General features: G+C 21.0%; 2 protein-coding genes across 10 annotated transcripts in view; one reads left to right on the forward strand and one right to left on the reverse strand.

Moving 5' to 3' along the window:
• Positions 1 to 27,002, forward strand: part of LOC122511487 (neuropeptide CCHamide-1 receptor-like) — a 57,010-nt gene that overhangs the window by 7,698 nt on the left and 22,310 nt on the right. For 3 of the 9 annotated variants that reach the window (XM_043626747.1, XM_043626752.1, XM_043626751.1), the window contains 2 exons: positions 22,079 to 22,268; positions 24,978 to 25,676. In XM_043626747.1, the coding sequence (XP_043482682.1) occupies positions 25,422 to 25,676 (255 nt within the window). In that variant the 5' untranslated portion in view covers positions 22,079 to 22,268; positions 24,978 to 25,421. Of the gene's footprint in view, positions 1 to 11,366; positions 11,393 to 14,895; positions 14,976 to 22,078; positions 22,269 to 24,977; positions 25,677 to 27,002 lie in introns of those variants that run through there. The other 6 variants (XM_043626750.1, XM_043626749.1, XM_043626753.1 and 3 more) reach the window with 4 other exon arrangements.
• LOC122511484 (boophilin-G2-like) lies at positions 9,658 to 16,373 on the reverse strand. The gene is made up of 7 exons (XM_043626743.1): positions 16,322 to 16,373; positions 15,780 to 15,974; positions 15,363 to 15,401; positions 15,043 to 15,204; positions 14,919 to 14,957; positions 14,633 to 14,780; positions 9,658 to 9,781 (listed from the first exon to the last, which is right to left on the reverse strand). Exons 1-7 carry the CDS (start codon positions 16,371 to 16,373, stop codon positions 9,658 to 9,660), a joined length of 759 nt encoding a protein of 252 aa, XP_043482678.1.

Consider the following 27,002-nt stretch of genomic DNA (forward strand, 5'->3'; position numbering starts at 1 on the left):
ATATATATAAAATAATAATAAAAATAATAAATACAAATTATAATATTATACAAAATAACAATATAAATAATTAATTAGTAATTAGTAAATAATTAGTATAAGTTTAATTATAAAAAATGAATTTTTTCAGTTTTACATAATAAAATATTGATGAATTTTGTTAATAAGGGACATTCCATAATTATAACATTGATTTAAAATAATTTAATCCCATACTAATTTGATAAAATTCTATAGAAGTATTTACCTATAATATCAATGTTACAATTACAATGAAAATTTGTAAAATTATCAAATAATGCATATTATTTTATTATTTATTAAAATTTTTAATAATAAAATTAATTAAAATTAATACAATTTTTATTAATTTTAAAAGATTAAATTTTTTTTTTAAATTAAATGAAAAATTTAATAAAAAAGAAAAAAATTTTTATAAATAAAACAATTAAAAAGTTAAAAAAAATGAAGCAGAAAATTTAAATAATGAAACAATTAAGAAATGAAAAGAAAATGAAATAATCGAAATGGCTAATAAATTTTTTTCTACCATAATAAACATGGTTGGCACGTGATTAATCAGTGTTATGCATATATTGCTCTATACATATAATGAATATTTCATATCAAAAGATGAAATTATTATGCAAAGAGTTCATCTGTATTCTCTAAAGTATCTCTTTTATTGGCTCATATAAAAGCCACATATAACATATACTCTATTTAAGGAATGAATTTTTAGTTATAGTGAAACAATGACGTGATGAAAATTTTTGCACTAAATTACCAAAACAAAAAAAAATTCATTTCATTTTTATTCAATAAATCAAAAAGTCGTAGAGCAATTACAAGATTATTCACAGAGAAGAAAAATATATTTTACTCAAAGCCAACTAGAAATTTTATTTGTTTCAAATAAGTTTACTACTTAAATAAATAAATAAACAAATAATTAAAATTTTCTCATCTTTTTATTATAATTTATTAAAATAATTATATTTATTCTTTATAAATTATTACCATTATCTGTTAATTAAAAAATAAACTTTTAAATAATATTTGTCAAATAAAATAATTAATAATTATTATAAATAATATATAATTTCAACTCTATTATTATAAATAATATTTTTTACCTAAAAAATTAATAATAATTATTTATAAATAATATTTTTTGAATAAAGTGTTAAATAATAATTATAAATAATAATAATAATAATCTGGAAAAAATATATTTTACTCAGAGCCAACTAAATATTTCATTTGTTAATTGTTACAAAGAAATTATTTTAGTTTTCAAATATAATTATAATATTACAAACAAAAAGTATAATTAAAATTTTGATCTTTATAATATAGTTAATTAATTATGCTTTGTGAATCATGATAATTATCTGATAATTAGTAAATAAACTTTTAATTGTAATATTTTTAATATAAAAATAATTGATAATAATTATAAATAATATTTTTTAAATGAAATATTTAATAATAATTAGAAATGATAATATTAATTATTTTATTAAAAATTTATAATTACATTTCTTATCTGCTATCATACGTTTATTAATGGTTTTATAACTAATCGGGCTATATCTTCTGCTATATAATAATAATAATAATCAATAATCGATTAATTTTCGTTGGGTAAGGGTTCCGTGATGCCGTAAGAAAATCTATTATCACACCCTGCGACTATAACTCATTATGAATTATTAATTTAATTATTCTTTAATTTATTTATTTTTGTATTTCTCGTTTCTGAAAAAAATATATATACTTGAAAAAAGGGGAAAACTGGTGATAAAAAAAATAACAGGATATGGATTGCAAAAATGCAACGTTAAACGGATTACTTGTATAAGCTTCTGACTTAGTCGAACCTCAGGTTTTAGATTGAATGTCACATACACAACTTTTTTTTTATATCCTGAGTTTAGTAAAAAAATATTATTACTCTGTTTTTGTTTCTTTGTTCCCATAATGTATGAAATAAATTCTTAATATTATTTATTTTAGGTATTGTTTTCGAATTTTTTTTATGAACAGGTAAAGCTTCTTTTATATCCTGAGGTTAGTAAAAAAAATATTTTCACTGTTTTTGTTTTAATTTTATTAAATTTCTGGAAAAAAATTTAATGATTTAATAATTTCCTGCGTTAAAAATTTAATTATTTTGAAAATTATTCATAAAGTTCTTTCTTTATAAGAATTGAATTCAATTATTTTCCAAAATTTTAATAAAGTTCTTCGACAGAATTCGATTATTTTTTAATAGAATTTAAATTAAATTTCAATAAATTTGCAATTAAATTTAATAGTGAAGCATACAATTCTTTAGAAGAATTCAATTATTTTTGCAAAATAATAAAATTCTTTGCAGAAATTCATTGTTTTTTAAAAATTCTCATAGAATCTTTAAAAAGAATTCAATTATTTTCAAAAATTTTGATAAAATTTTTCATAATAATTGAATAATTATTTTTCAAAATTTTAATAAAATTCTTTACGGCAGATGTTAATTTTTTGCACTAGAATTTCAACTAAATTAGAATTTTAATACAATTCTTCGTGAAAATTCAATTATTTTTATAAATACACTAAAATTCTTCGCAGGAATTCAATTCTTTCCAAAGTATTAATAAAATCTTTTAAAAGAAATAAATTATTTTGAAAAGTTCTGATATAATTCTTTATAAGAATTGAATTCAATTATTTTTCAAAATTTTAATAAAATTCTTCGACATGATTCAAATATTTTTTACAGAATTTCAATTAAATGAGGTTTTTAATTCAACTCTTTGCAAAATTCAATTATTTTCATAAATAATAAAATTCTCCACAAGAATTCAATTTTTTAAAAAAATTTTAATCAAAGTCCTTCAAAAGAATTCAATTATTCCCAAATAATTTTTTAATAAAATATCTAAAAAATATTAAATTCAATTAATTTTCAAAAATTTTATTAAAATCTTTTTAAAAAAATTAAATAATTCCAAAAAATTTTGATAAAATTCATTATAGTAATTGAATTCAATTATTTTTAATAGAATTTCAATTATATTCTTCAAAAGAATTGAATATTTTTCGAAAATTTCGATAAAATTCTTCATTAAGAATTCAATTATTTGTAAAATATTTTTTCATATTTTCCAATAAATTTTGATAAAATTCTTTAATAAGAATTCAATTATTTGCGAAATATTTTTTCATATTTTCCAATAAATTTTGATAAAGTCTGTTCTAAGAATTTAATTCCATTATTTTTCAAAATTTTATTAAAATTCTTTATAAGAATTTAATTTTATTATTTGCAAAACATTTTTTTCATATTTTTCATTTCAATCCAATTATTTTTCAAAATAATAATAAAGTTCTTGTTCTGAATTTCTATTATTGTTAATAGAATTTCAATTAAATTCAAATTTCAATACAATTGTTTCGCAAAAAATCAATTATTTTCAAAAATTTTAGTAAAATTATTTATAAGAATTCAATTTTATTATTTGCAAAACATTTTTTCATATTTATCAATAAATTTTGACAAATTCTCTTCCAAGAATTGAATTCAATTATTTTCCAAAATTTGAGTAATGTTCTTCGTCAAAATTCAATTATTTTTAATAGAATTTCAATTAAATTCAAATTTTAATACAATTGTTTCGCAAAAATTCAATTATTTCAAAAAAATTTTATAAAATATTCTTTTGCTAGAATTCAATTATTTTCAATAGAATTCTTACTTAAATTCCTCGAAAGAATTGGATTATTTAAAAAAGTTTGGGTATAATTTTTCATAAAAATTCAAGTTTTTGTAACACATTTTCTTTTTCATATTTTCCAATAAATTTTAATAAAATCTCTTCTAAAAATTGAATTCAATTATTTTTCAAAATTTTAATAAAATTCTTCGCCTGAATTAAATTGTTTTTAAAGAATTTTTATTTAAATCCCTCGAAAGAATTGAATTATTTTCAATAATTTTGATCAAATTATAAGAATTCAATTATGTCCAATATAATTCAATATTCAATTGTTTTCAATAATTTTGATAAAATTATTGAATTTTATAATTTTATATATTTTATTTATTATTATATTATTTATTTTATTATTTATATTTTATTTTCTCATAATTTTGATAAAATTGTGAGAATTCAATTATTTTCAATAAAATTCGAATTAAAGTTGTGAAAAGAATTTCTTCTTCTTCTTCGCAAGAATTTCAATTATATTCCAAAATAATAAAATTATTTTCACGAATTCAATTATCATAAAATTAAATTATAATTGAATAAATAATAAATGTTAATTTCTAATTATGTTTATATTGTAAGAATAATTGATAATTGTTTAGAATTTATATATGTAATAAAATATTGTCTACAAAAAAGAATAAAAAAAAATGTTTTGTCTTACAATAATATTCAATTACTGTTTACAGTTAAAAACTTTAATAAATCCAAGTTCCACTCTATATATCGCATATAACTTTGAGAGTAAAATTGAAGTTAAAATTTAAATTGTAATTTCTCACATATAGCGAGTATTCACATACGAGAGTTTCTCGAATTCCCGTTCCATTATCTCATTCTGATAATAATGCTTTCAGCTGAAATTCACATAGACTACGAAATTCCAAACATTCCGTTTTATTAATCACTTTCTTTTGTATGTAGAGAAATTGACGTCCCCTTGTTTTTTGCGATGGTAAAAAATGACCATTCATAAACTATTAATCTTACTATATTCAGTGTATAATATACTAATTTTATTAGTTTTTGACTTTCAATTAGAATTTGCCTCTATCCATTTTTCCTGCGCTCATCGCCCAAGGAAAAAATTTTCTAAGACTACTAGAAGGGGAAAATTTATTCTCTACCCCAGTTATGGACTTGTCTAATGAAAATTTTATTCAGAATTTATTTTCCATTTATATTATTTAAAGAATGTTCTTTTTGAAATTAAATTTTTTCACACAATACGTTTCATTCGTTTGAAACTTTTAAACATTCTATTTGACAATTATTTTAAACTTTCTAAAATGTGTTTAAAACTTTTTAAAACATTTTAAAAATTTGTTAAATTGTTTGAAACTTTTTAAAACATTTAAAAAATTTGTTAAATTTGTTTAAATTTCGTTTACAAATATTAAAAATCTGTTCCGAACAAAGATTAAAAAAAAAAAATTTATATTTAAATATTTCTGCACCGTTTTTTTTTTAAATTACGATTTTTAGGATCATTTGGACCTAAAATCGGTTTTAATCAATAAAAAATCAAGTAAAAGCGCGAATAAAAAATAAAAAATTTTTTGTGACGTCAAATGGAGATTATTGATGCAAAATTTTTCTCTTGTGAAAAGAACAATTCATTAAAGAACAGAAAAACTGTAACTGCTGGAACTGTAACTATTTCTTGGCGTTGTGAAATGACAGAGAAAAAATGTAGCAGTTCTAAGATTATCGATGATATGTTTAAAAATAGTATTTTTTTTTAATACGATTGTAGATCATGTACTTGACATGACCGGTTTACCCCACTTACGCAATATTTCTTCAAATAGAAAAATCCTTTTTGTCATCCAGAAAAAAATGGAACTCAAAAACGGAAATTACTTTTCAGCAAAAAACTTTTTGAAAATATTTTTTTATTTTTACTAATACCTTTTTAAATAAAAATTTTTAATTTTAATTCAATCAATTATTTTTAATAATTTTCGAAAAAGTTCTTTAATAATTTTTAAATCTATTTGTTTAAAATTCAATTTTACGTAATTTCGATTGTTCGTAAATTCTTCAATTAGGTAAATGTACATTAAAAAATAAAAAATTTAAATAATTTCAAAAAAATAATCCGCAATTAAACTTTTTCAAAATTCAATTGTTTATCAAAATCCACGCAATATTGCTTTTAATTTTAATATTCAATTATAATCGAAAATTTTAACTAAAATTCGTTTTCAAATAAATTTTTATTTGAAAATTCTACGGGAATTAAATTATTTAAATACAAAAACAAATAATTTATTCAATAATTGAATGTTTCTTAAAATTCAGTTCTCATATATAGAATTATATCAATAAATTATTATAAAATTGAATTATTTTGACAAATTTTAATACAATTTTTAAGAATAATTACATTTTTCAACAAATTCGATTAAAACTGTGTTAAAAATAATTGAAATTCTGCCATGAGTTTTATTATTAAAAATAATTGAAATTTCAATTATTATTATTTTGAAAATAATTGAATTTCTGCAATAATTTGTAACTCTTCATTTTTAATAATTTTCGAAAAAATTATTCGATAATTTTAAAATCCATTTGTTTAAAATTCAATTTTACGAAATTCTGAATATTCGTAAATTCTTCAATTAAATGTATATTAGAAAATAAAAGCAACAAATAATTTAAAAAAAAAATCCAAAATTAAACTTTCTCAAAAAAAAATTAATTTCAAATATTCAATTATTTGCAAAAATTCACGCTATAGGTAATGCTTTAAATATTCAATTATAATCTAAAATTTTTAATTTAATTCATTTTTAAATCAACTTTTAATAGAAAATTCAACTAGAATTTAATTAGGTATTTAAGTACAATAATAAATAATTTTAATTCTAATAAAGCATCTTATTAACAAATTTTTAAACAATTGAATTCTTTTGACTAATTTAATTTTAATAAAATTTTCAAGAATCATGAAATTTTTAAAAAATTTGATTAAATTTGTATTAAAAATAATTGAAAGTGTGTAATGAATTTTTTATTATTTATGAAAATAATTGAATTCCTGAAAAGAATTTTAGTACGAAATAATGGAAAATTAAGAAAATAATTTAATCTCTGTAAAAATTTTATTATTTATGAAAATTATTTAATTATTGTGCTGAAATTTCTAAAAAAAATTTGTAAATAATTGAATTTCTGGAAAATTTTTATTATTTTATGAAAATAAATAAATGTTTGCGTAGAATTTTTTTAAAATTTTGTTCTAATAATTGAATTCTATTGGGAAATTTTTATTAAAATAATAAATATTAAAAATGATTTAATTGAGGATAATTTTTAAAAATAATTGAAATTTTTCCGAGAATTGTATTAAAATTTTTGAAAATAATTAAATTTTGGAGAAGAATTTTATTTTATTTCTAAAAATAATTGAAATTTTGACTAGAATTTTCAAAAATTTTAAAACGATATTGAATTTCTGGAAAGAATTTTATTATTTTTGAAAATAATTGAATTTCTGCAATCATTTGTAATTTCTCTAAAATTCTCCAAATTATGTCGTACAATTTACGATCTTTTTGTCCTTTTTCTATCAAATTACGGACTTTACGGACCTTTTTAAAAAAAAAACAGACTTTTACGGACTTGAAGCAAATTTACGGACCTTTACGCGATTTTTAATATTAAAATTTTTTTTATAATTTCTTTTCTATTTAAATATATAGAAAAATTAAAAAAATAATTTTTTCTGTAATTTTGTTTCTACATAAATATAATATAGAAGAATTAAAAAAATTAATTTTCTTATAAATCGAGATTTGTTAGTACTTGGCATGTTTGTCTAAAGCATAAATTTGGAAATCGTGTGATTGACACCCATTTAGCACTCACTAAATCATTCTAAACCCGTTATCGTGTATTAAGCTTCAGATTAAATTTTGTGCAAATTTGTTTGTCTTGGTAAAATTTACTTTGAACGTATTAGTAAAATTTACTTTGAAAATGGAAAACGCTTCAAAATTTACTGAGTAAAAAAAAAATTACTAGAAATAATAATTTTTATTTATTCATTCTGTTATTGTTCTAAAATTTTATTATTCATAAATAGACTTAAGTTAAAAGTATTTTTGTTGAAAATAAACCAAATAAAGTCGAAAGAAACTAAAAAATAGCAAAAAATAAAAAACTAAAAAAAAAGCTAAAACACTTCAAAAATATGTAAAAAACTAAAGAAGCTAAAAACGATTAAAAAAAATTACAGCCACAAGTTCATTAATTTCTTTTTCGTAAATGCTTTAATTACCTTTCTAAATTGTATCTCAATTCAAAAAGACTAACCATAACTTCACAAACGAAGAAAACTTATCACAAAAAAAAAATAAATAAATAAACGAAAATCTAACTTTAATTTCACAAACGAAGAAAATTTACCACAAAAAAAAAAATAAATATTATAAATAAAAACAGTAAATTATTATTATTATTTTCAGTCGAGTGAGAAATAGATGACATTTTTAAATATGCGGGAATTGGATCGTGAATAAACGTGTAATTAACGTTAATGGAATGAGGGAAAAATAAACAGTTGTAACTTTAAGAGGGGACATTTCTGTCTTCAAAGAGGGAAAATTATCCCTTTTCCAAGGGATAAGAATTGTCCATTATCACTAGAGAGAGATTTATGACATATTTGTGCTCCAATTCATCTGCAACTATTTTACCCAACTATAATTAAGCTTTTTGACTCCCACACTAAACTTTACTTTACACTTTACTTTAATGTCAGGTTGAACTGTATAATATAGACCAAGATATTTTTTTCGAAATATTTTCCCCTTCTTTTTGCAATTAAATAAATTTTTTTAAGTCTAAAAAATTTTTTTCAAATGTAAAGAATTTTTTTTAAATCTTAAAAAATATTTTTTAAATCTAAAGAATTTTTTTTATACCTAAAAAAATACTTTCGAAATCTAATAAATTTAGTTTAAATCTTAAACAATAAATTTTATTGTAAAAAATATGAATTTTTGTGTAAAAATTTTAAGAGTGGAGTAAAAATAATGAAATAAGAGAAAAGCATTAAAATAGAGGTAAAAATATTTAAATTGGGAGAAAAATAGTAAGATAGGAGGACTATAAAAATATTAAGATAGAAATAAAAATATAAAAATGGGAGTATTATGAAATTTTACTAATAAATTAGTAGAAATTACTATTTATTAGTAAAATTTACTAATTAAAATGCAAAAAGTCAGTCACAAATTTAGAGATTAGTAAACATTTCTCCTAATTCAAATTTAGAGAGAAAAAATATTAAATTAGGAGTAAAAATATTAAAATAGAAGTAAAAATATTAAATTAGGAGAAAAAATATTAAAATAGATGTAAAAATGATAAAATAGAAGAAAAATATTAAATTCAGAGTAAAAATATTAAATTAGGAGAAAAAATATTAAAATAAAAGTAAAAATATTATCTTAGGGGTAAAAATATTAAAACAGATGTAGAAATTTTAATTTAGGAGAAAAATATTAAAATAGGTGTAAAACTAATAAAATGGAAGTAAAAATATTATTAATTTAGGAGAAAAAATATTAAAATAGGTGTATAAATAATAAAATAGAAATAAAAAATATTAAATTCCGAATAAAAATATGAAATTATGATTATCGTAAAAATATAATAAATGAGGAGAAAAATATTAAAATAGCGGTAAAAATGTTAAAATAGGAGAAAAATATTAAAATAGAAATTTGATAAAGAATTATCAAAAAAGAAGTAAAAATAAATAAAAAGAAAAGAGAAAAAAAGCGCACAAAAATTGGGATATTAATCATTTAAATTATATCTTTGGGCATTGGATTTTTCACATTTGTTTTTGACTTGACTGTTCCGATATGGCCAGTTGGGAATTTTCCCTTCAGGCTTCGCCATTTCTTGTTCCGAAAGCTCCCCAGACGAGATTTCTCCTCTGTCTCTTTGACACAAATGATTTTAAGGGATCTACAATGCTTTCAGGTAAATCCCAAATAAGACGTAAAAACCTTTTGGAAAATGCAATTTTTTTTCTCCTTATTCCCGTTTTTTCGTTAAATTTTTTTTTTTCGACAAATTTTATCAAATTTATTTAAAATCTATTCATTAATTAAAGAGAACTTATCGACTTTCGCTATTTAAATCTAATTATTACTCTTTTTTCAAATTTATTTAAAATCTATTCATTAATTAAAAGAACTTATCGACTTTCGCTATTTTAATCTAATTATTACTCTTTTTTTATTAAATTAAATATCAAATATTGAATATAATTCAGTGTTTGAAAAAGGCTATACAGGAAATTAAATTAAATATTTATTTATTTGTCCAAAGCTATACATACGGGCGGGCGTGATATTTAAATATTTAAAAAATAAATATATACGCAATAAATTGAATGAAATACTTAGACAAGTATGTATAGTGGGATTAAATTAAATATTGAAAGAAAGTTTATAAAAAATTAAGTTTTCAGAAATAAATCGAAAATTATTTATTGTTACTTGTTATTGATATAATTTATTAAAAACAATAGAATTATTTCGTTTTTTTTTTATATTTTAAAATTTGTTCCCCTTTTTAATAGAATCTACATATCAAATGTCCATTTAATTGAAAAACGTGAAATACAAAGTTTTATGAAATTTTTCGAAATCAAGTCAACGAGATTAATATCATTTTATTGACTTTCAAACGTCACTCACAGTATTTTGTCACATATTGATCGGAATTTTTCATCATTAAACATTTATATAAAAGACTTCAGACATATTTCGTTAAAAAAGTCACTAATGCTTTATTAAAACAAAAATTTAAATTTTAAAAAACAATTTAAGTGAACAAATTAACTCAAAGAAAAAAAAATAAAAGACAATAAAATTATCGATGAGAAAAGTACATTTAAAATTAAAATACGTTTATATTAATTGGCAAACTCTATAAATTTGATTATAAATAATTCTAGAATTACGATTATTTACGAATATCTTGAGATTGAAGATGAAAATTCTATTCTCCACCTGAGAACGCCAAGGTCACCGTCAGATGTCGGATTAGTCGATAAAATCAGATTTCTCGCCATCTAGTGGCGATCTTGGCGTTCTCAAGTGGAGAAATTTTATTTTATCCCACAAAAGCTTTTTTATAATTAAAAAATTAATTAAAAAAATAATTTAAAAAATAATTAAAAATTTAAAGTAAAAATTAATTAAAGATTTAGGGAAAAAATACTTTAGTTTCCGTATACAAGAGGAGAAATTGTTGCAGAAGGAAAGAAATCTTCTAAAATTAGAACTTGTTGACTATTAATAGAGTAAAAAGAGAAAAATTTACTTTTTTCTTTTTGGCGTGAAGATTTGTAATCGTATAACATTTTTAAATTATGAATTTCTTTCCATCTATCAAAATTTTTTGCTGTCTCATTTTCCTTCCTCTTTTTATAAAGAAACAAGTTTTTGTTGTGATGAACTTATTTTTCTGCCACTTTTTCATCAGTGACTAAATGAATAAAACATCTCATTCTCACGTTGTATATTTATTTTCCAGAAGGTGTAGATATATGTCGATTCAATTGGTGCGAAGAAGTTATTTTCATAACCCCTAGACACTTTCTAGTAAAGGTCAGTTGCAAAATATAGAAAGATTCAGAAAATAAAAAAAAAGGAAATGATTTTTTTTTTACTCCTGGGAAGGAAAGTTTGTTCTCCCATCAAAGATAGAACTAAAAATTGTTTATAGTACGAATAAATAATAGTTAATAATTTAAGAGAAAGAAATGAAAATGAATTCTTTTTTGAAGATTCGAATTTCAGTTTTGTTAATTTAAGAGAAAAAAAAAATTTTTTTTTTAAGAAAAAATTGTAAAAAATATAAAAGAAATTTTTTTTCTAATTTCGAGAGTTAATAGAGATGTTGAGGACATTTTTTAAAATTTATGTTTTAAATTTCTTTAATTTCGGTTTGGAGAGAGAAAGGGGGATAAAAAATGCTAAGGTCGTTTTTTATAAAGCACGTCTCGCTAACTCTTCAGAAGTTTTAACCACTCGGCAAGTGGTGTGTTATTACAAGCGTTACGTGAGAAACACAAATGGAATCTAAGTGTCTCTATATTGAGAAAAAAATAGCACTTTTTTGAAAAACTTTTAGAGAAACGAATGTTAACTTGCCTCACACGAACTCACTGTCTATTTCTATTCTTAATTCTCCTCTTATACTTCTTTTTTATTTTATACTATAAATAAAACTTTTCTGGGCTAATCTTTCTTGAGATTTTTTACTCAAACCTCAACATTTTTTTTTTTTTTTTGCATTTTTCCAAAAACATTTAATTCTCCTCTCTTCGCTAATTAGGGGAAAATTAATTAAGTTTATTTAAATTTTATTTTTAATTAATATTAATTAAGTTTATTTAAATTTTATTTTAATTAAAATTAATTAAGTTTATTTAAATTTTATTTTAATCAAGGGGAGTGTTCGTCTTCATTTTTAACTATATCTAGAAAATGATTTAAATCTTCTATAAAATTATAATTTTTATAGTCATTTTTTTAGCGAAATTCAATGGTCAAAATAATAAAATCGATATTCGGACAAAAAGTAAAATAAAAAAATCCAAAAAAGTTAAAAAAAAATTATTTTTTGTCCAAAGAAATTAAAAATCCGATGAAAAAAATTGAGATATAAACATTTAAATGGTTGCCTTGAATGAATGTGTCCTTTTTTTGAGTTGATAACTCATTTCGATGACTAATCAAAAATAAGTAAACTTAACATTTTAAACTGAAAATAATTAAATTAATCGAGTAATTTAATTGAAATTATATTGAAAAAAATAATTTAATTTTTATAAAGAATTTTATCAAAATTGTTAAAAATAATTGTATTTCTGAGAATAATTGTTTTTAAAATTAATATATTAATAATTAATTTATAATTAATGTTTAATATGTTTATATTAAAATGTAAAACATTAAAAATATCAACTATATTACATAATTATTATTAATTCGAAGGTGAATTACATTTGGAACAGATTTTAATAATTTATGTCTAATGTATCGATTAATTCATAAATGTAAACAGACGATATTGGGAAGCTAATTATAATTTTCATCCATCCGGTTGGATCATGAATATCAATTTCACTACTAAATTACTAATAGAGAAATATTTTAGAAAATTAATATTGATAGTACAAAGGAATATTTTTATTAAATTTTTGCTTTTGAAGGGCATGAAGAAAGAAGAAAAAGTCGAAAATATAAAATTTATAAAATATATAAAATTTATAAAATTTATAAAATTTATAAAATTCACAATAAGATATATTTACGATTCTCGAGCATTTAAAGGAATACATTTTTAAATAGGACAAATTGCACTTTATGTGAAAAGCAGGTTTCAGACATTCATCTTTATATTGCAAGTAGAATTACTATACATTGCACCTTGTTAGCTTTTAAGTTAATAAACCTTTGGATCTGACGGGGGTAGAATTTTTTTTTTTTTTTTGTTCTCCAGATAACTTCCAGTTTCGTATTTTCTAAAGGACTTGTGCTTTTACAGAGTGAGAGGGAAAACCACACGATTTATATATATATGTATGTGTAGACTAATTTGTAGATTCAATTATGTATCATGCAACATAAATCAGGAGTTTACGACTTTTGAATTTTTTTTTTAATTTTACACAAACATGGTTAATTTTTTTTTGTAGAGTGAGAGAAATTTTAATTGAGGTACTTCTGAAGAGTTTTTTTTTGTTTAACACCATTTTTAATTCCGGTTAATTTCGAATTTTATTCAATTTACATTTTTTTTAAATTTCAGCTCTTGAAATAAAGAAAAAAAAAAGAAATGATGGAATAAAAAATAAAAACATAAAATTTTTAATTTTGTACACTTCGTAGATATTTATATGTACGAATTGACTTTTCGCCCGTATATTTTAAAATAAACAAAGAAAGAAAAAATAAAAGTGGAAATAAAAATAAAAAATTAAATTAAAAAAATAAAGAAAGGATAAAATTTTTCAAAGAACTGTAATAAGTCTTCGAAAATGGTTTCAACATTCTTTTATTACAAAATCTAGTTGTTAGTTTCAAAATCAATTATTGAATAGTCGAAATGAAATTTCTTTTGTCCTTTTAGAATTTTTCCAAATGGATTTAAATTTTAAAACACTTATAGAATTTGAAAGCATGATGACACTTCAGTTGGAAGCTTTTATTCAATTTACTTCCTAATATAATAGTATATCCTTTTCTGTATTCTTCTCTCAAATTGTACACTAGAATCAAAATTATTTTCGAAATTTCGTTAGTAATTTTGATGAAAAAAAAATATTTTTCTCTCTGTATTTTATATATAACAGAATAAAATAAATAAATTGTTGTATTTTGAATTATAAATTTCGGACAAAAAAAAAAAAACAAAAATTTCTCTCCCTTTGATGAAACGAACTTTTAGGATGCATTAACGAATCATAAAGTTGAATTTTATTTTTTAGCACGCAGTAATTGAAGTGAAAAATTAATGAAATTTTTGATATTAATTCATTTACTGACAATGTACCTTCTTTAGTATTTTTATATATTTTTTTTATACGAAATTTTATTAAAGTGGAAAAACTGAATGTTTCATCATTAATTAGATAAAACTGAACAAAAATGAGAGGGAAAAAGAAATTTACTCTTTAATTAATATTCTATTGTTAGTGTATTTAAAAATAAACTATATAAAAAATACGACGAGTGAAAAAATATTTTTATTGTTTATTACAATCTATCCTTTTTTCTTATAAAAAATAATTTCTCTTCCATATTTTCATAGAAAATAATTTTACTCATTTTTTACAGAACCATCTGCATGCTTTTTCTGTATTAAATCTATTTCCATTTCCGCCGTTTCCACCATAGAAAAAGGGAATACATTTATTTTCATTTTTATCAAAACCATAATATTCCTTCCAATCGGCACCATCACCATTATTAATCTCAAGCAGACAATCTGTAAAATAAATTTTTATTTAATTGTTTTTTATTTCTTTACACAAAAATAAAAAAAATTTTTAATTTACTTTTTATTTTTTTACGCAAAAATAAAAGTTTTTCTTTGATTTCAGTAATTTTTGAAAATATAAATTACCTTCTTTACTGTGCTGTTGGAGAATCGCACCTTCGTCCACTGAATTAAACAGAAAATGTAAGTTTAAATTGAAGTTTCACATTGAGATTAAAAGTTTTAGAAAATTTTGAAAAAAAGAACTCACTGGGTTCACAGTGATCTATACAGTTTTCATAAGTTTGAAATCTGTTTCCGTTACCACCTCGTCCTCCATAATAAAATTCCTCGCATATTCCATTCTCTTGATTATATGCGAATTTTAATGACCAATTCTCATAACGACCGGAATCCCATTTCAGTAAACATACTTTGAATAAAATTTTCCTTATTTTAGTTACAATTTACAGGTTTATTGAGAATTTAAAAATTAATTTTTGTAAATAAAAGAAAAACAACGAGAAAAAAAATATTTTTTAATGATCGAGAAAATATATATTTAAAAATTTTTTTAGTAAAAAGACTTACCCTCTTTAGGTAACAATTCAGGAGGAACTTCTTCCTCGTCTGTAATAAATAATATTATAAAGTAAAATAATAATACAATTATAATAATAGAAAAATAATTTTAAAAAAATAATAATAATAAAATACTTTCTCCATGAGGAAGCAATATAATAATTATACAATAATTTTATAGAAAATTATAATAAAAGTAGGTATAATTAATGAATTCTATGTAAGAGAGAAACTAACGAGTACGAGACTGAGAGAAGCGGCCCCCCACCATGCGCACCTCCTTCCCACTCTTCTTCGCGTGGTGGGGGGACGCTTCTCCTTGCCTACTACTCACTCGAATCCCACGTAACGTTTTTATTACTAAATTAACTATATAAAAAAAGTTATTTCAAATTAAATTCCAAAAATATTTTTATCCAACTTTACCAGAATCGCAGATATTTATACAATCGTCTAATTTTTCAAATCTATTCTCATTGCCACCACTTCCTCCATACCAGAAATTTTCACATTGCCCGGCAGTTTTATTAAACCAATAATTAACAGTAAAATCTTCATCGGGACCACTGTCAAAATCGAGGAAACATTTTTCTGCCTTCTGAGAACTCAAAACTCCTTGAACTAAAAAGAAAAGAGAAACAAATTATTATTAATTTATTTTTAAATGTATAATTTTTTAAATTAAAATCTTTTAAAATTTATTTAAAAATTAAAATCTATTATTTATTAATAAAATTATTAAGTGAAATAAATAATAAAATAAAGAAGTATAAAATAATTATTAAGGAAAGGGAAAAAATAAGTCTCAAGTTATTTTTGACTAACTGAAACAAATTTGATAAATTAATAAAATAAAATTATTAAATATAAATTAATTTTAATTAAAGTTTGATTCAAATAAAAACATTATTCACGAGTAATTTTTTTTCAAATCGTCGCACAATAACTAATGTAATTTTTTGACTTACCGAGAAAGAGTACAAACAATGAGAATGAGAAATGGGAAACAATAAGTTGCATTATGAAAGTTATTTCTTGCAAGAGAAACGATACAAGTGAAGTTATATACCATTCAGTGGCTGTTAATATATATTTCTCCTCATTTTTCAAAAACAAATATTATCGATTATGAATTATTAATATATAGGTCAGTAAATAATTTAATTCACTTGTCTCAATCTTATCGTCTCTCATCTGCATAGTAATTTTGATTATTTTTAAAAGAAATTATTCGAAAAGTAAAATAATATTGCTTTCTTACAATTTCTTTTTATTTCCTGCTTTTATGAAAAACAATCATTTTATTTATAATAATAATAATAATAATAATAATAATAATAATAATAATAATAATAATAATAATAATAATAATAATAATAATAATAATAATAATAATAATAATTATTATTATTATTATTATTATTATTATTATTATTATTATTATTACTATTATTATTATTTTATTTTGTATAAAAAACCATTTTAGAAATGTAAAAAATAATTTTGAATAGAAATAGAAAAAAACAATTCGAAATAGAAATATAATTACTTATTTTTTTCCTATAAGATTATAAAAAAGAAAAAAAAAGAGAAGAGTTTCTTCTACAAAAATTAAAAATTTCCATTGTGCATTTTTTTTTCGCTTCTATATAAACAAATTGATGGCCTGTTCTCGATTTTTCATTCATTCATTCTTTTTTTTTTTGTATTCGCCATTTCCCAATAACTTGTGGGAAATTTCTATAGGATATCTTTAAAAGTTAGAAACTTCATAAATCTTTTCTTGCGAAAGTATACAAAAAAATATATACTCAAGAATCATCAATAATGAGGTCAATTCTTTCAGTATGCTTTCTTTTCTTTCACTTCCTTCATTCATCAAATATTCTCACAGCTGTCATTAAAAAAATATGTTTAGAATGACACAAAAGAAATAATTACGTTATATACGCACGAATTTCGCAATAAAAAAAATATTTGCCCACACAAAATCTATTATATTAATTCAAAATACAGTTTTTTTTAAAGAAATTTTTTTCCCCTAATATTTGTATATGAAATTTTATTCACATTTATTTCTTGCGCAAAAAAAAACATCTGTTTGTAAAGCTGAATCGAATTTAAATGTTTCCTTTTCAATTTGAATTCTACGTAAATTATCGCAATTATTTCTTCCAAATGAATAAATTTAATTTATTACGAAATTAAATAATAATACTGAAAATTTAATATAATAATAATAATAATAATTAGTAACGAAAAATTAAAAAAATATAATATATTTAAATATTAAAAATAAAAAGACAAGTATATAAAAAATAATAAAGAAAAATCTACTGCCTGACTTATTAATTATATGTTCCAAGATAAATGAAATGAATTCATTACGAAATGGGTTTTAATTCCAAAAAAAAAAAAAATATTGTATATTCAAAAAATATTAAAATACCCCGTTGACCTAAAAACTAAAAAGAAAAATCACATATTTCAACAACGAAGAGAGATGTAAAAGATATAAAATAATATAATATTTCTTGTTAGACGCCGAGTCATGAAAGTTGCCGGTACAAAATCCTTTGAGATTGATGTCTACATTTTACAGAAACTTAAAATGCACAAATTGTTCGCATAACAAATTTTTCTTCTCTTCGGCCATTTTTTTTCTTTATACACTTTATATTAAAATACAAAATACTTAACATTTACCAAATTTTTTATCAAATTGTCAATTCAATAAATAAGACAATTTCAATTATAATCCCCGTACAGTTTAAATTTTTTTTATTATAATTTTTAAGGACACGTGACATATTCATCCATATAATGTAAATAATTTATTCTCCACATGATTTCTTATCAGAATAATTTTGATGCAAATTTTTATATTTTTGACATTTTGCTTATAAATTAAAGTTATATTTAAACTTATATTTTTCTTCATTTGTTTACAAAAAGAAAAAAAAAAATTGGTGAAGAATATTTTAGATACACTTGATCTAAATTGCCTTAAGCGTACAACATTATATCCCGTCCAATTAGTTCAATCTTCATTTCAAAGTGTCAACTGTGTTTCTGTTGATGACAGATAAATCCATTTTGGATCTCTAGCAAATTTGTAGCAATAGGCAAATCCTATATGCAAATCAGAATTCAAATATCTCGATATGTTGTTGTTAGATTAGAATTTAACAACATATTCTAGACAGATATCTATTTCAGCTACTAAAGCGTTAAATTTCCTCAAAGCCTTTACTAAACATTGCTTTAACATTCTCCTTCAGTGATGTGTTTGAACAGATGTTTGGAATTATAAAAAGAAATATTTTTTTTCAGTTCAAATACTTTGGAAATTTTACTAATTATTTATTTAAACTCTGAACCGACTTAAGAATAAAAAATAAAAAGAAATATATAAATCAATTCAAAATATTTACTATTATTTATTTATTTTCATTTTTTATTTGTTAATACATTTATTTTCATTTATTATTTCTCTTATTTAAATTTTTATTTAAATGCAAAACGGGATTACGAATAAAAAAAAATTAAAAAATAAAAACCAAATATTTATAATTATTTATGTATGTACATATTTATTTATTTTCACATTTTATTTTTTAATACATTCATTTATGTTTATTATTTCTTTTACATGAATTTTTTTTATTTAAATTACAATCGAGCTTACGAATAAAAAATAAATATAAATATATAAGTAAATACAAAATATTCACTTTTATTTATTATTTATTCGTTAATAAATTCATTTTTATATTTATTTTTATATTTATTATATTTATTGTAATAATTATATTTACAAGAGAACTTGTATTTGTACTCGTATTTGTACTAAATAAATATTTGTTTAGATATAATTAAAGCAAATCTATTCACAACATAGAAGTAATTAAAAAAAAAACTCTTAAAACTTTTCTAATAAACTTAATTAATATTTATCCCTCGATGGTGAATTAATTGATGTCTAATTTTAATTTCGACTGAGTTTGTAACAGTAGAACTCACATACATGCTATTTACATCGAATGATAATATGTTCATTAAATGGTTGAGTAACATTACAAATAAATTATTGAAATGAAAATTAATTTCGCTCGAGGAGTTATTTTGAATTTCTGTTGCGAAAACTATTTCGCAACTGCTATCTAGGAAATCTAATGAAAGTTACCATAAAATGACCAAAGCAATTTACTTGCAACGATCTGTTTTAGTTGCCACAATATCACAAGGGAGTAATCTTTCATCAATAGCTCCATTGGATTTCACAAGTGTAACGTGTAATATCTTACCATCATCTAAATCGATAATCCTTACCTTAATAGTTCAATATGTATACACAGATATATTCTTGACAATATTCTACATGAAATTAAAATATATCTATTAATTTCTTAATATTTAATATTTAATATTTTTCTATTTTTTTATTTATTCATTTTTGTATTATTTATATTTATTTTTATTATTTATTATTAAATAGTAAAATTATTTGTTTTTCTAAATGTATTAATATAATTTTCAAAAAAGTTATTATCGTAAGATATTTATGAATTTTGGTTAAATACAAATGAGAAGTTAAGAGAAGCGACCCCCCACCATGCAAGGAAGTAGACATGGAGGGGAGCCGCTTCTCTTCGCCCAGTGCTCGCTGGTCCATCGCTTGAGCAACACCCTCGATATATATTTTAATATTTATTAATATTTATATTACTATTTATTAATATTTATATTTATTAACATTTATATTAATATTTATATTAATATTTATATTATTATTTATTAATATTTATATTAACATTTATTACTATAAATATTTATTTAAAAAAATTATTAGTATGTTTCTTTCCTGTTTTTTGAAATGAAATAAAAATTCGTATTTTCATTTTACTAGAAAAATTAATTGCAAAGGAAATAATTTTGTTTAATAAAATAAAATCTCTCATTTCAAAGCAATTTGACTTTGAACATTTTTTTCATAATTCTACGACAATATTACTTTCACAAATAATTATTTCAAAACCATGTAGTACAAATATTTACGAGGAGAAGTGCCTAGAAAAATATCTTTGTCCACTAAATCCGAGTAATAATGGCCGTACCAATCATGAGACCAAAGGAACAATTTTCCTTTTGAGTCGCACAAAAGAACTTTTCTAAATATATGTACTATTCAGTTTCTTTTTAAAATAAAACTTTTCACAAAGTCGCAAAATATAATAAAACTAAAAAATTAACTACTGCATCGAATTTTAAACTACTTTTTTTTTAAAGTGCAAAAACTTGTAATTTATCATCTTTTTTTTCTCTTATTACTTTATAAAAAGTTTATCTGCAAATCATTCAATTTAAACGGTTCTGAGAATTGACATTATTCTTAAATGTCGTATAATAAATTTAAATTGATAGTTTTGATTTCATTCATTGTCACTTGGGAAATTAGTTTTGGAACTAATTAATTTAATTAGTTCACTTTTGTTTCAGACAGCAATTAACCATAATTGAATTGTTCCTGTAGTTATAAATAATGTAAAACCATTCATTTTAATTAAAAAAAATTTTTTAAAGTATAACGTAATATTTTTTGTTGTTGATATTTTTAAATAAAATTTCTTTCTATTGTCATTGGATAAATAAAACTTTTGCGATATTGATCGAAAATATTTAGGTGTAAAAAAAATATTTCAAAACGCTCTAAAACTCATAATAAATGCAAAAAAAAATAGAAAATAAATAAAAATATAAACTAAAAGTTTGATTCGTATCGAAAATTGGAATTTCTTTTTTTCTGAATAAAAAATAAAAACAAAATTGATAAAAAATGAAATCGCAAGACTTTGAGAAAACTTGAAATTTAATTAAACCTGATAAAAAGTTTTTATGGAAGCATTGAAATATAAGATGCCATACAAGAAAATAAGAAAACAAAAAATTATAATTCTCCATTCTCTTCTATATTCAATAAAAGTCACCACTGATAAAATTTGTTTTTGAAACTACATTTTTCGCTATACCTCTCAACTTTACTATTCGCAAAAAATAGCGCTAACAAGATGATTGTTAGAAATTTTTTTTTGTCATGCCATTATATCTATTTTAAAAGTTCTTATGAAAAAAAACTCTAAAAAAAAAAATACAGGAAAAAAAAGAAGTGTATGTATTCTTTGAATTTCAGGAACAAAGCATATTTTTTCCATAGATACACATATTTTTTTGTTATACAGAAAAATTTAATTATTAACCATGTTGAATCTTTACAAACACACAAGTTTTAAGAAAAAACAATGGAAATTATAAAAAACAAAAAATAATTCACATATAATTTTACATTTTTTTTTTTAATAAAAAATCTTGTTTTAGAATTGAGAGAAATGGAGAATTTTTTCTTCTCACGTTTTAATTCATTTTTCCTCTCATGTTTCAATTTTATTGTTCTTCCTACGACTTTTTTACAAACATTAAATGAATAAAATAAATATAATTAAATAATTTACTAAATAAATTAATAATAATGGTAATAATAATGGTAATAATAATAATAATAATAATAATAATAATAATAATAATAATAAAATAATAAAATAATAAAATAATAATAAAAAAATAATAATAAAATAAATATAATTAAATAAGTTACTATAAGTGAAATAAAATGAATAAATATAAATGTTTTTTTTTGTGCTAATAAATATTTTTGATTCTATGCGTAGACTAACGACAGGCGAAAAATTACAACAACGCGTCCCTGGTAAACTAAATGTGCGGGTGGTACAGTAGGTTACGAGTACTAAGAGCGCCACAAAGAGTTCATAAAAATTCAACAATAAAAGAGAAGAAAAAAAATCAAGTTGTTAAGAACAGAAAGATTCCATTTTTATCTCCTTTTCTACTTGTTCAAAAGTAAGTTTCTTTATTACTGTAATCTTCTGCAAAAAATATTATTAAAAAATAAAACGAATATTTAATAAAAACTCTTATTTTTTCAATAATAAAAAATTTTTTTAAATACTATTACAATAATAAAAAATTTTTTTTATATACTATTGCAATAATAAAAAAATTTTTTTAAAATACTAATACAATAATAAAAAAATTTTTAAAAATAATATTACAATTTTAATAAAAATGTATTTATATTCATATTTATTATAGTAATATTTTTAAGAACAAATTATTAAAAACAAAATGAATAAACGAATACTTGTTGAAAAAAATTTTTCAATAACTTGTTACATTCTCATAAAAAATGAAAAGGTCTTGAATTTTTTGCTATTTATAAAATTATTTTGAAACAATAAAAAATGTCATTCGAAAGTTTATTATTAATTTATATTCATTATTTATTAAAATATTTTATTTGTTATTATTTTATTGCAGTAATATTTTTGAAAACCTTATTGAATAGATAAAAAAAACGAACATTTATGAAAACTTTTTATTCTTACAATATATATATATTTTTTTTAAATATTGCTACAATAAAAAAGCTGATTGAAATTTATTACAGTAATATTTCTCGAAAAAAATTATTATTAAAAAATAGAACCAATACTTATTAAAAATTTACGCTTTTCCAATAATAAAATTTTTATCCATAAATTATATTAGAACAATAAAGTTTTTTTTACGAATTATTCTTATAGTGAAAACGAGACTGATGTTTTGGAATGAAGAAAATTGAGTAAAGTGTAGAAAAAAAATGTGAAGCACTTTATGTGTTGCTATATATATTTTGTAAAATACGTTTGGTAACAAAATCCAGGAGAGAGAGATATCATAAAGTAGTTTTTTTTTTGGGATAAAATACTTGGAACTTTGTCCTCACTTTTTATGGAGAAACTATGTTTGTCTATGGACCGTCATCTTTCATAAAAGCTTTCAATTCCACCATCTATTTTATACGATCGTTAACAAATATGAAAATTTCCAGTTGTTATTGTTTTCTATTATTCCCATTAAGAAACGGGAAAATGTAAATTTATTTACTACTCAAAATAGAGAAAAACAAAAAATATAATTGCAATTCAAGTTTCTTAATGTTAGAAAAAAAATAGATACAATTTTTTTTTTTTTTGAGAAAATAGAAGTCGTAGTTTTTTATTTTTTTGGTAAATTTATTTTTTTGAATAAAGAATTGTACATTTATGTTTTTTTAATAATGAAATACTGGCAATAATATTCCATATAATGCACTTTTTTTGTTGTTGGATTTATTTTTAATTTATTGCTTATATGCGGACAATACCGGATACGTATTTTTCATTATAATTCAAACAACGTCAAAGTTGGCACGAGTGCCAAGCTGGCTTCGTTCCGGTATCAATAGCAACTGTGTGATTTAATGTGCAGTAAAATAAAAATTAACATGAGGTCTTTGCAAAATATATCGCAAACAAGTGTCAACAATAAAAATAAATAAACCGTTTTTCATATTTAATGGCTTTGCATCACAGGTGATTAAAAAAGTATGAATCTAACGGCTTTTAAATTTTTAATATTATTATTTATTTTCTTTATTTTAATTTTTATGTTTTCTTTGTTATACTTTATTTATTTATTTATTTGCAAAATATACGGGCTCACGTTAAATTAAAAAATGGCTTTTTATTTTTCTATTTTATTCTGGTTTCATTTAATTTTTGTATTTGTGAATTTTGATTGAAATACAAATGAGAAGTTAGGAGAAGCGACTCCCCACCATGCGAGGTAGGAGACTTGGAGGGGAGCCGCTTCTCTTTGCTCATTGCTCGCTGGACCATCACTTGAGCAACACCTTCGATATATATTTTAATATTTATTAATATTTATTTATATTAATATTTATATTATTATTTATATTAATATTTATATTATTATTTATATTAATAATTATATTAATATTTATTACTATAAATATTTATTTAAAAAATTTATTAGTGTATTTCTTTCCTGTTTTTTTTAAATGAAATGAAAATTCGTATTTTAATTTTACTAGAAAAATTAATTGCAACGGAAAAAAAATGTTTTCCAAAGAATAAAATTCTATTTTGTTTTCTTCTTTGACTTTTTTATTTTATTTATCTTTAAATCAATTAAAATGCTTTTTCTTTCATAAAATCTACATTGTCCATATTTTTTCAGATTTATATTTAGTTCACATTGAATAATATAAACAATTGTAAAAATGTAATAATGAAAAATACAATATTTATTAAAAATAGAAATACAAAACTCCAGCTGTCGATTTGCGTAAAGCTTTACATAACTTGTAATCAGTAAATCTGTTTGTCTTATAAAAGTAGATATTCTATTACACAAGAAAGTTATAAGAACGACTAAAATAAAACAAATATTAATTACATATTTTTTTCACAATAAAATAATATTTGTTATTAATATTTTTTTTTTATTTTTGTAAAATATTTAAAATTAGAAATGTTTTTTCTTAAACGACGTTCTCGAGTACTTGAGGAATAAATATAGATTCTAAATACTTGAGTACACGTGAATTCGTTTGAAAACTTGAAAGAAGCCTCTCTTTCTCTCTCTTCGCTATCAGGAAATTATTTGTTAAATAAATAATCAAAAAGGTGATTCTATTTTCATGAAAATTGTTTATGTTGATTACAGGTTGCAGCACGGAAATAACTATGAATGTGAAAACAGTTCTATATTCTCATCATCAGTTGGTAATGTACACCTCAATCATGGTGTACGTGCTCTGATTCGAATTTAGTTTCGTAAAGATTTTAATTACATAAACGAAAGAAAGAAAAAAAAATGTCTCTTTAATAAACAAATGATTCAATTTTCAATGAAACAATAGGAGAATTGTTTCTTATTGTAAAAAAATTATTAAAAATTCGAATAGAAGTAATAAAGAAAATAAATTGAGAACTAAAAAGAAGAAATAAATAAATGAATGGAAGTAAATTAAAATTCGAAATGTAGAGTAAACAGAAAACTGTCAAAAACAGAAGTATGGAGACAACGTAAAAAAAAGAAAAATTGTTTGGGAGACAAAATTTTTTTTTTAGATAACAGTGAAATTTATTATTGGAGGATAAAAAAAAAATGTTGAACCTCACGAGTGAATTATCGATCACAATGAGTGTTAATTGCTCTATTGATGAGAGTAATTGTACAGAAGAGCCCTATTTGCCGTACAGTGACAGGCCAGAAACGTATATCTTGCCATTCGTCTTTTTATTTATTCTCATCGTTGGAGTCACTGGAAATGGTGTTTTGGTTCTTACAATTTTACGTCATGCCAATATGAGGAACGTTCCCAATACCTATGTTCTTTCACTCGCACTTGGAGATCTTTTGGTAAATACAATCATCAATAATAGTCGTCTTCAAACTAAATGATCAAAAAATAAAAGCTCCATGGCTGTAAAAAAAAAATAAATATTGCTGCCAAATTGTGTGCAAAAAAAAGAAAAACATGAAATTGAATTTGTAAAAAAATTTCCCAAAAGAAAAGATTTTCAAATGTTTTCGCAGTTTTTACACTTTTGACCTTTTACAAAATTTTTGATCATTTAGATTGTAATTTTTAGAAAAGACTTTAAGCAACTTTAAAATTTATGATCAATTTTAAAATAAGTGGGTATTTTTTTAAATTAAATCTCGTACAAAGTCAAATAAATAAAGGGAAGAAAGAAGTAAGTAAATAAACAAATAATCTAAGAAATAAATAAGTGAATTAATGAATTAGTAAATAAATAAATAATCAAGGAAACAAAAAAATAAATAATTTAGTTAATAAATAAATAATTAAGTAAATAAATAAGTTAGTAAATAAATAAACAAATAATCTAATAAATAAATAAGTGAATTAATGAATAAGTAAATAAATAAGTTAATTAATAAATAAGTTAATAAATAAATAAGCGACTAAGGAAATAAACAAATAATCTAAAACATAAGTAAATTTATGAATATGTAAATAAGTAACCAAATAAGTAAATAAAATAATAAATAAAAAAATGAATGAGCAGATAAATAAATAAATTAAAGTTATGAAAAAAATGGAAAATAATTGTTAACAAAATGAAATGTTTAAAATTAAAAATTATTATTACAATCTACATTGAAATAGCAATTACAAAAGAAGAAGTCAATTTAAAAAGACAAAGCTTATTTTTAAAATTGTACAATTCTAATAAGAATAATATTGATTTAAAAAAAAAGAAAAAAAAATAACGACAATGAAACTTTTAATTCTCTATTATGCGAGCATAATATAATGGTTAAATGGAAAATTGTATCGTAAATTTTCATTTGTAAAACTTCATTTGTCGACTGGCAATTATTTTAAAATTATAATTTCAAAATACAACATACCTACCAGTTCTTTGTATATATATATATACTATATACTATGTATTGCAGCAGTATATTAAATTTTTGAATAAATCTTACAAGAGAAACTTTCAAAGCTTCATGACAAAAGGATTCGTTAAACAATTACTCTTGACGGGTTTTGAAAATCTAGAAGCAAAGAGTAAGATTTCATTTAATTTTCATATTAAATTTCTATGAATAATACACTTCATAGTTTCTGCAAGCGTCTTTTATCATTATAAACACTTGCTTATAAAGGAATTACTATAAGTATATTGAAAGTTTTAAATTTAAATAACAAAAATT

This window comes from Leptopilina heterotoma, unplaced genomic scaffold (assembly GCF_015476425.1).
Source record: "Leptopilina heterotoma isolate Lh14 unplaced genomic scaffold, ASM1547642v1 Lhet_83, whole genome shotgun sequence".
NCBI classification, from domain to species: domain Eukaryota; kingdom Metazoa; phylum Arthropoda; class Insecta; order Hymenoptera; family Figitidae; genus Leptopilina; species Leptopilina heterotoma.

Coding starts and splice junctions, on each gene's coding strand:
- LOC122511484 (XM_043626743.1), bottom strand. CDS start 16,373: ATGCAACTTATTGTTTCCCATTTCTCATTCTCATTGTTTGTACTCTTT. Junction 15,205..15,362: donor TGAATTGTTACCTAAAGAGG/GTAAGTCTTTTT, acceptor TTTTATTCAAAG/TATGTTTACTGAAATGGGAT. Junction 9,782..14,632: donor ACAGAAAAAGCATGCAGATG/GTTCTGTAAAAA, acceptor ATTTTCCAAAAG/GTTTTTACGTCTTATTTGGG.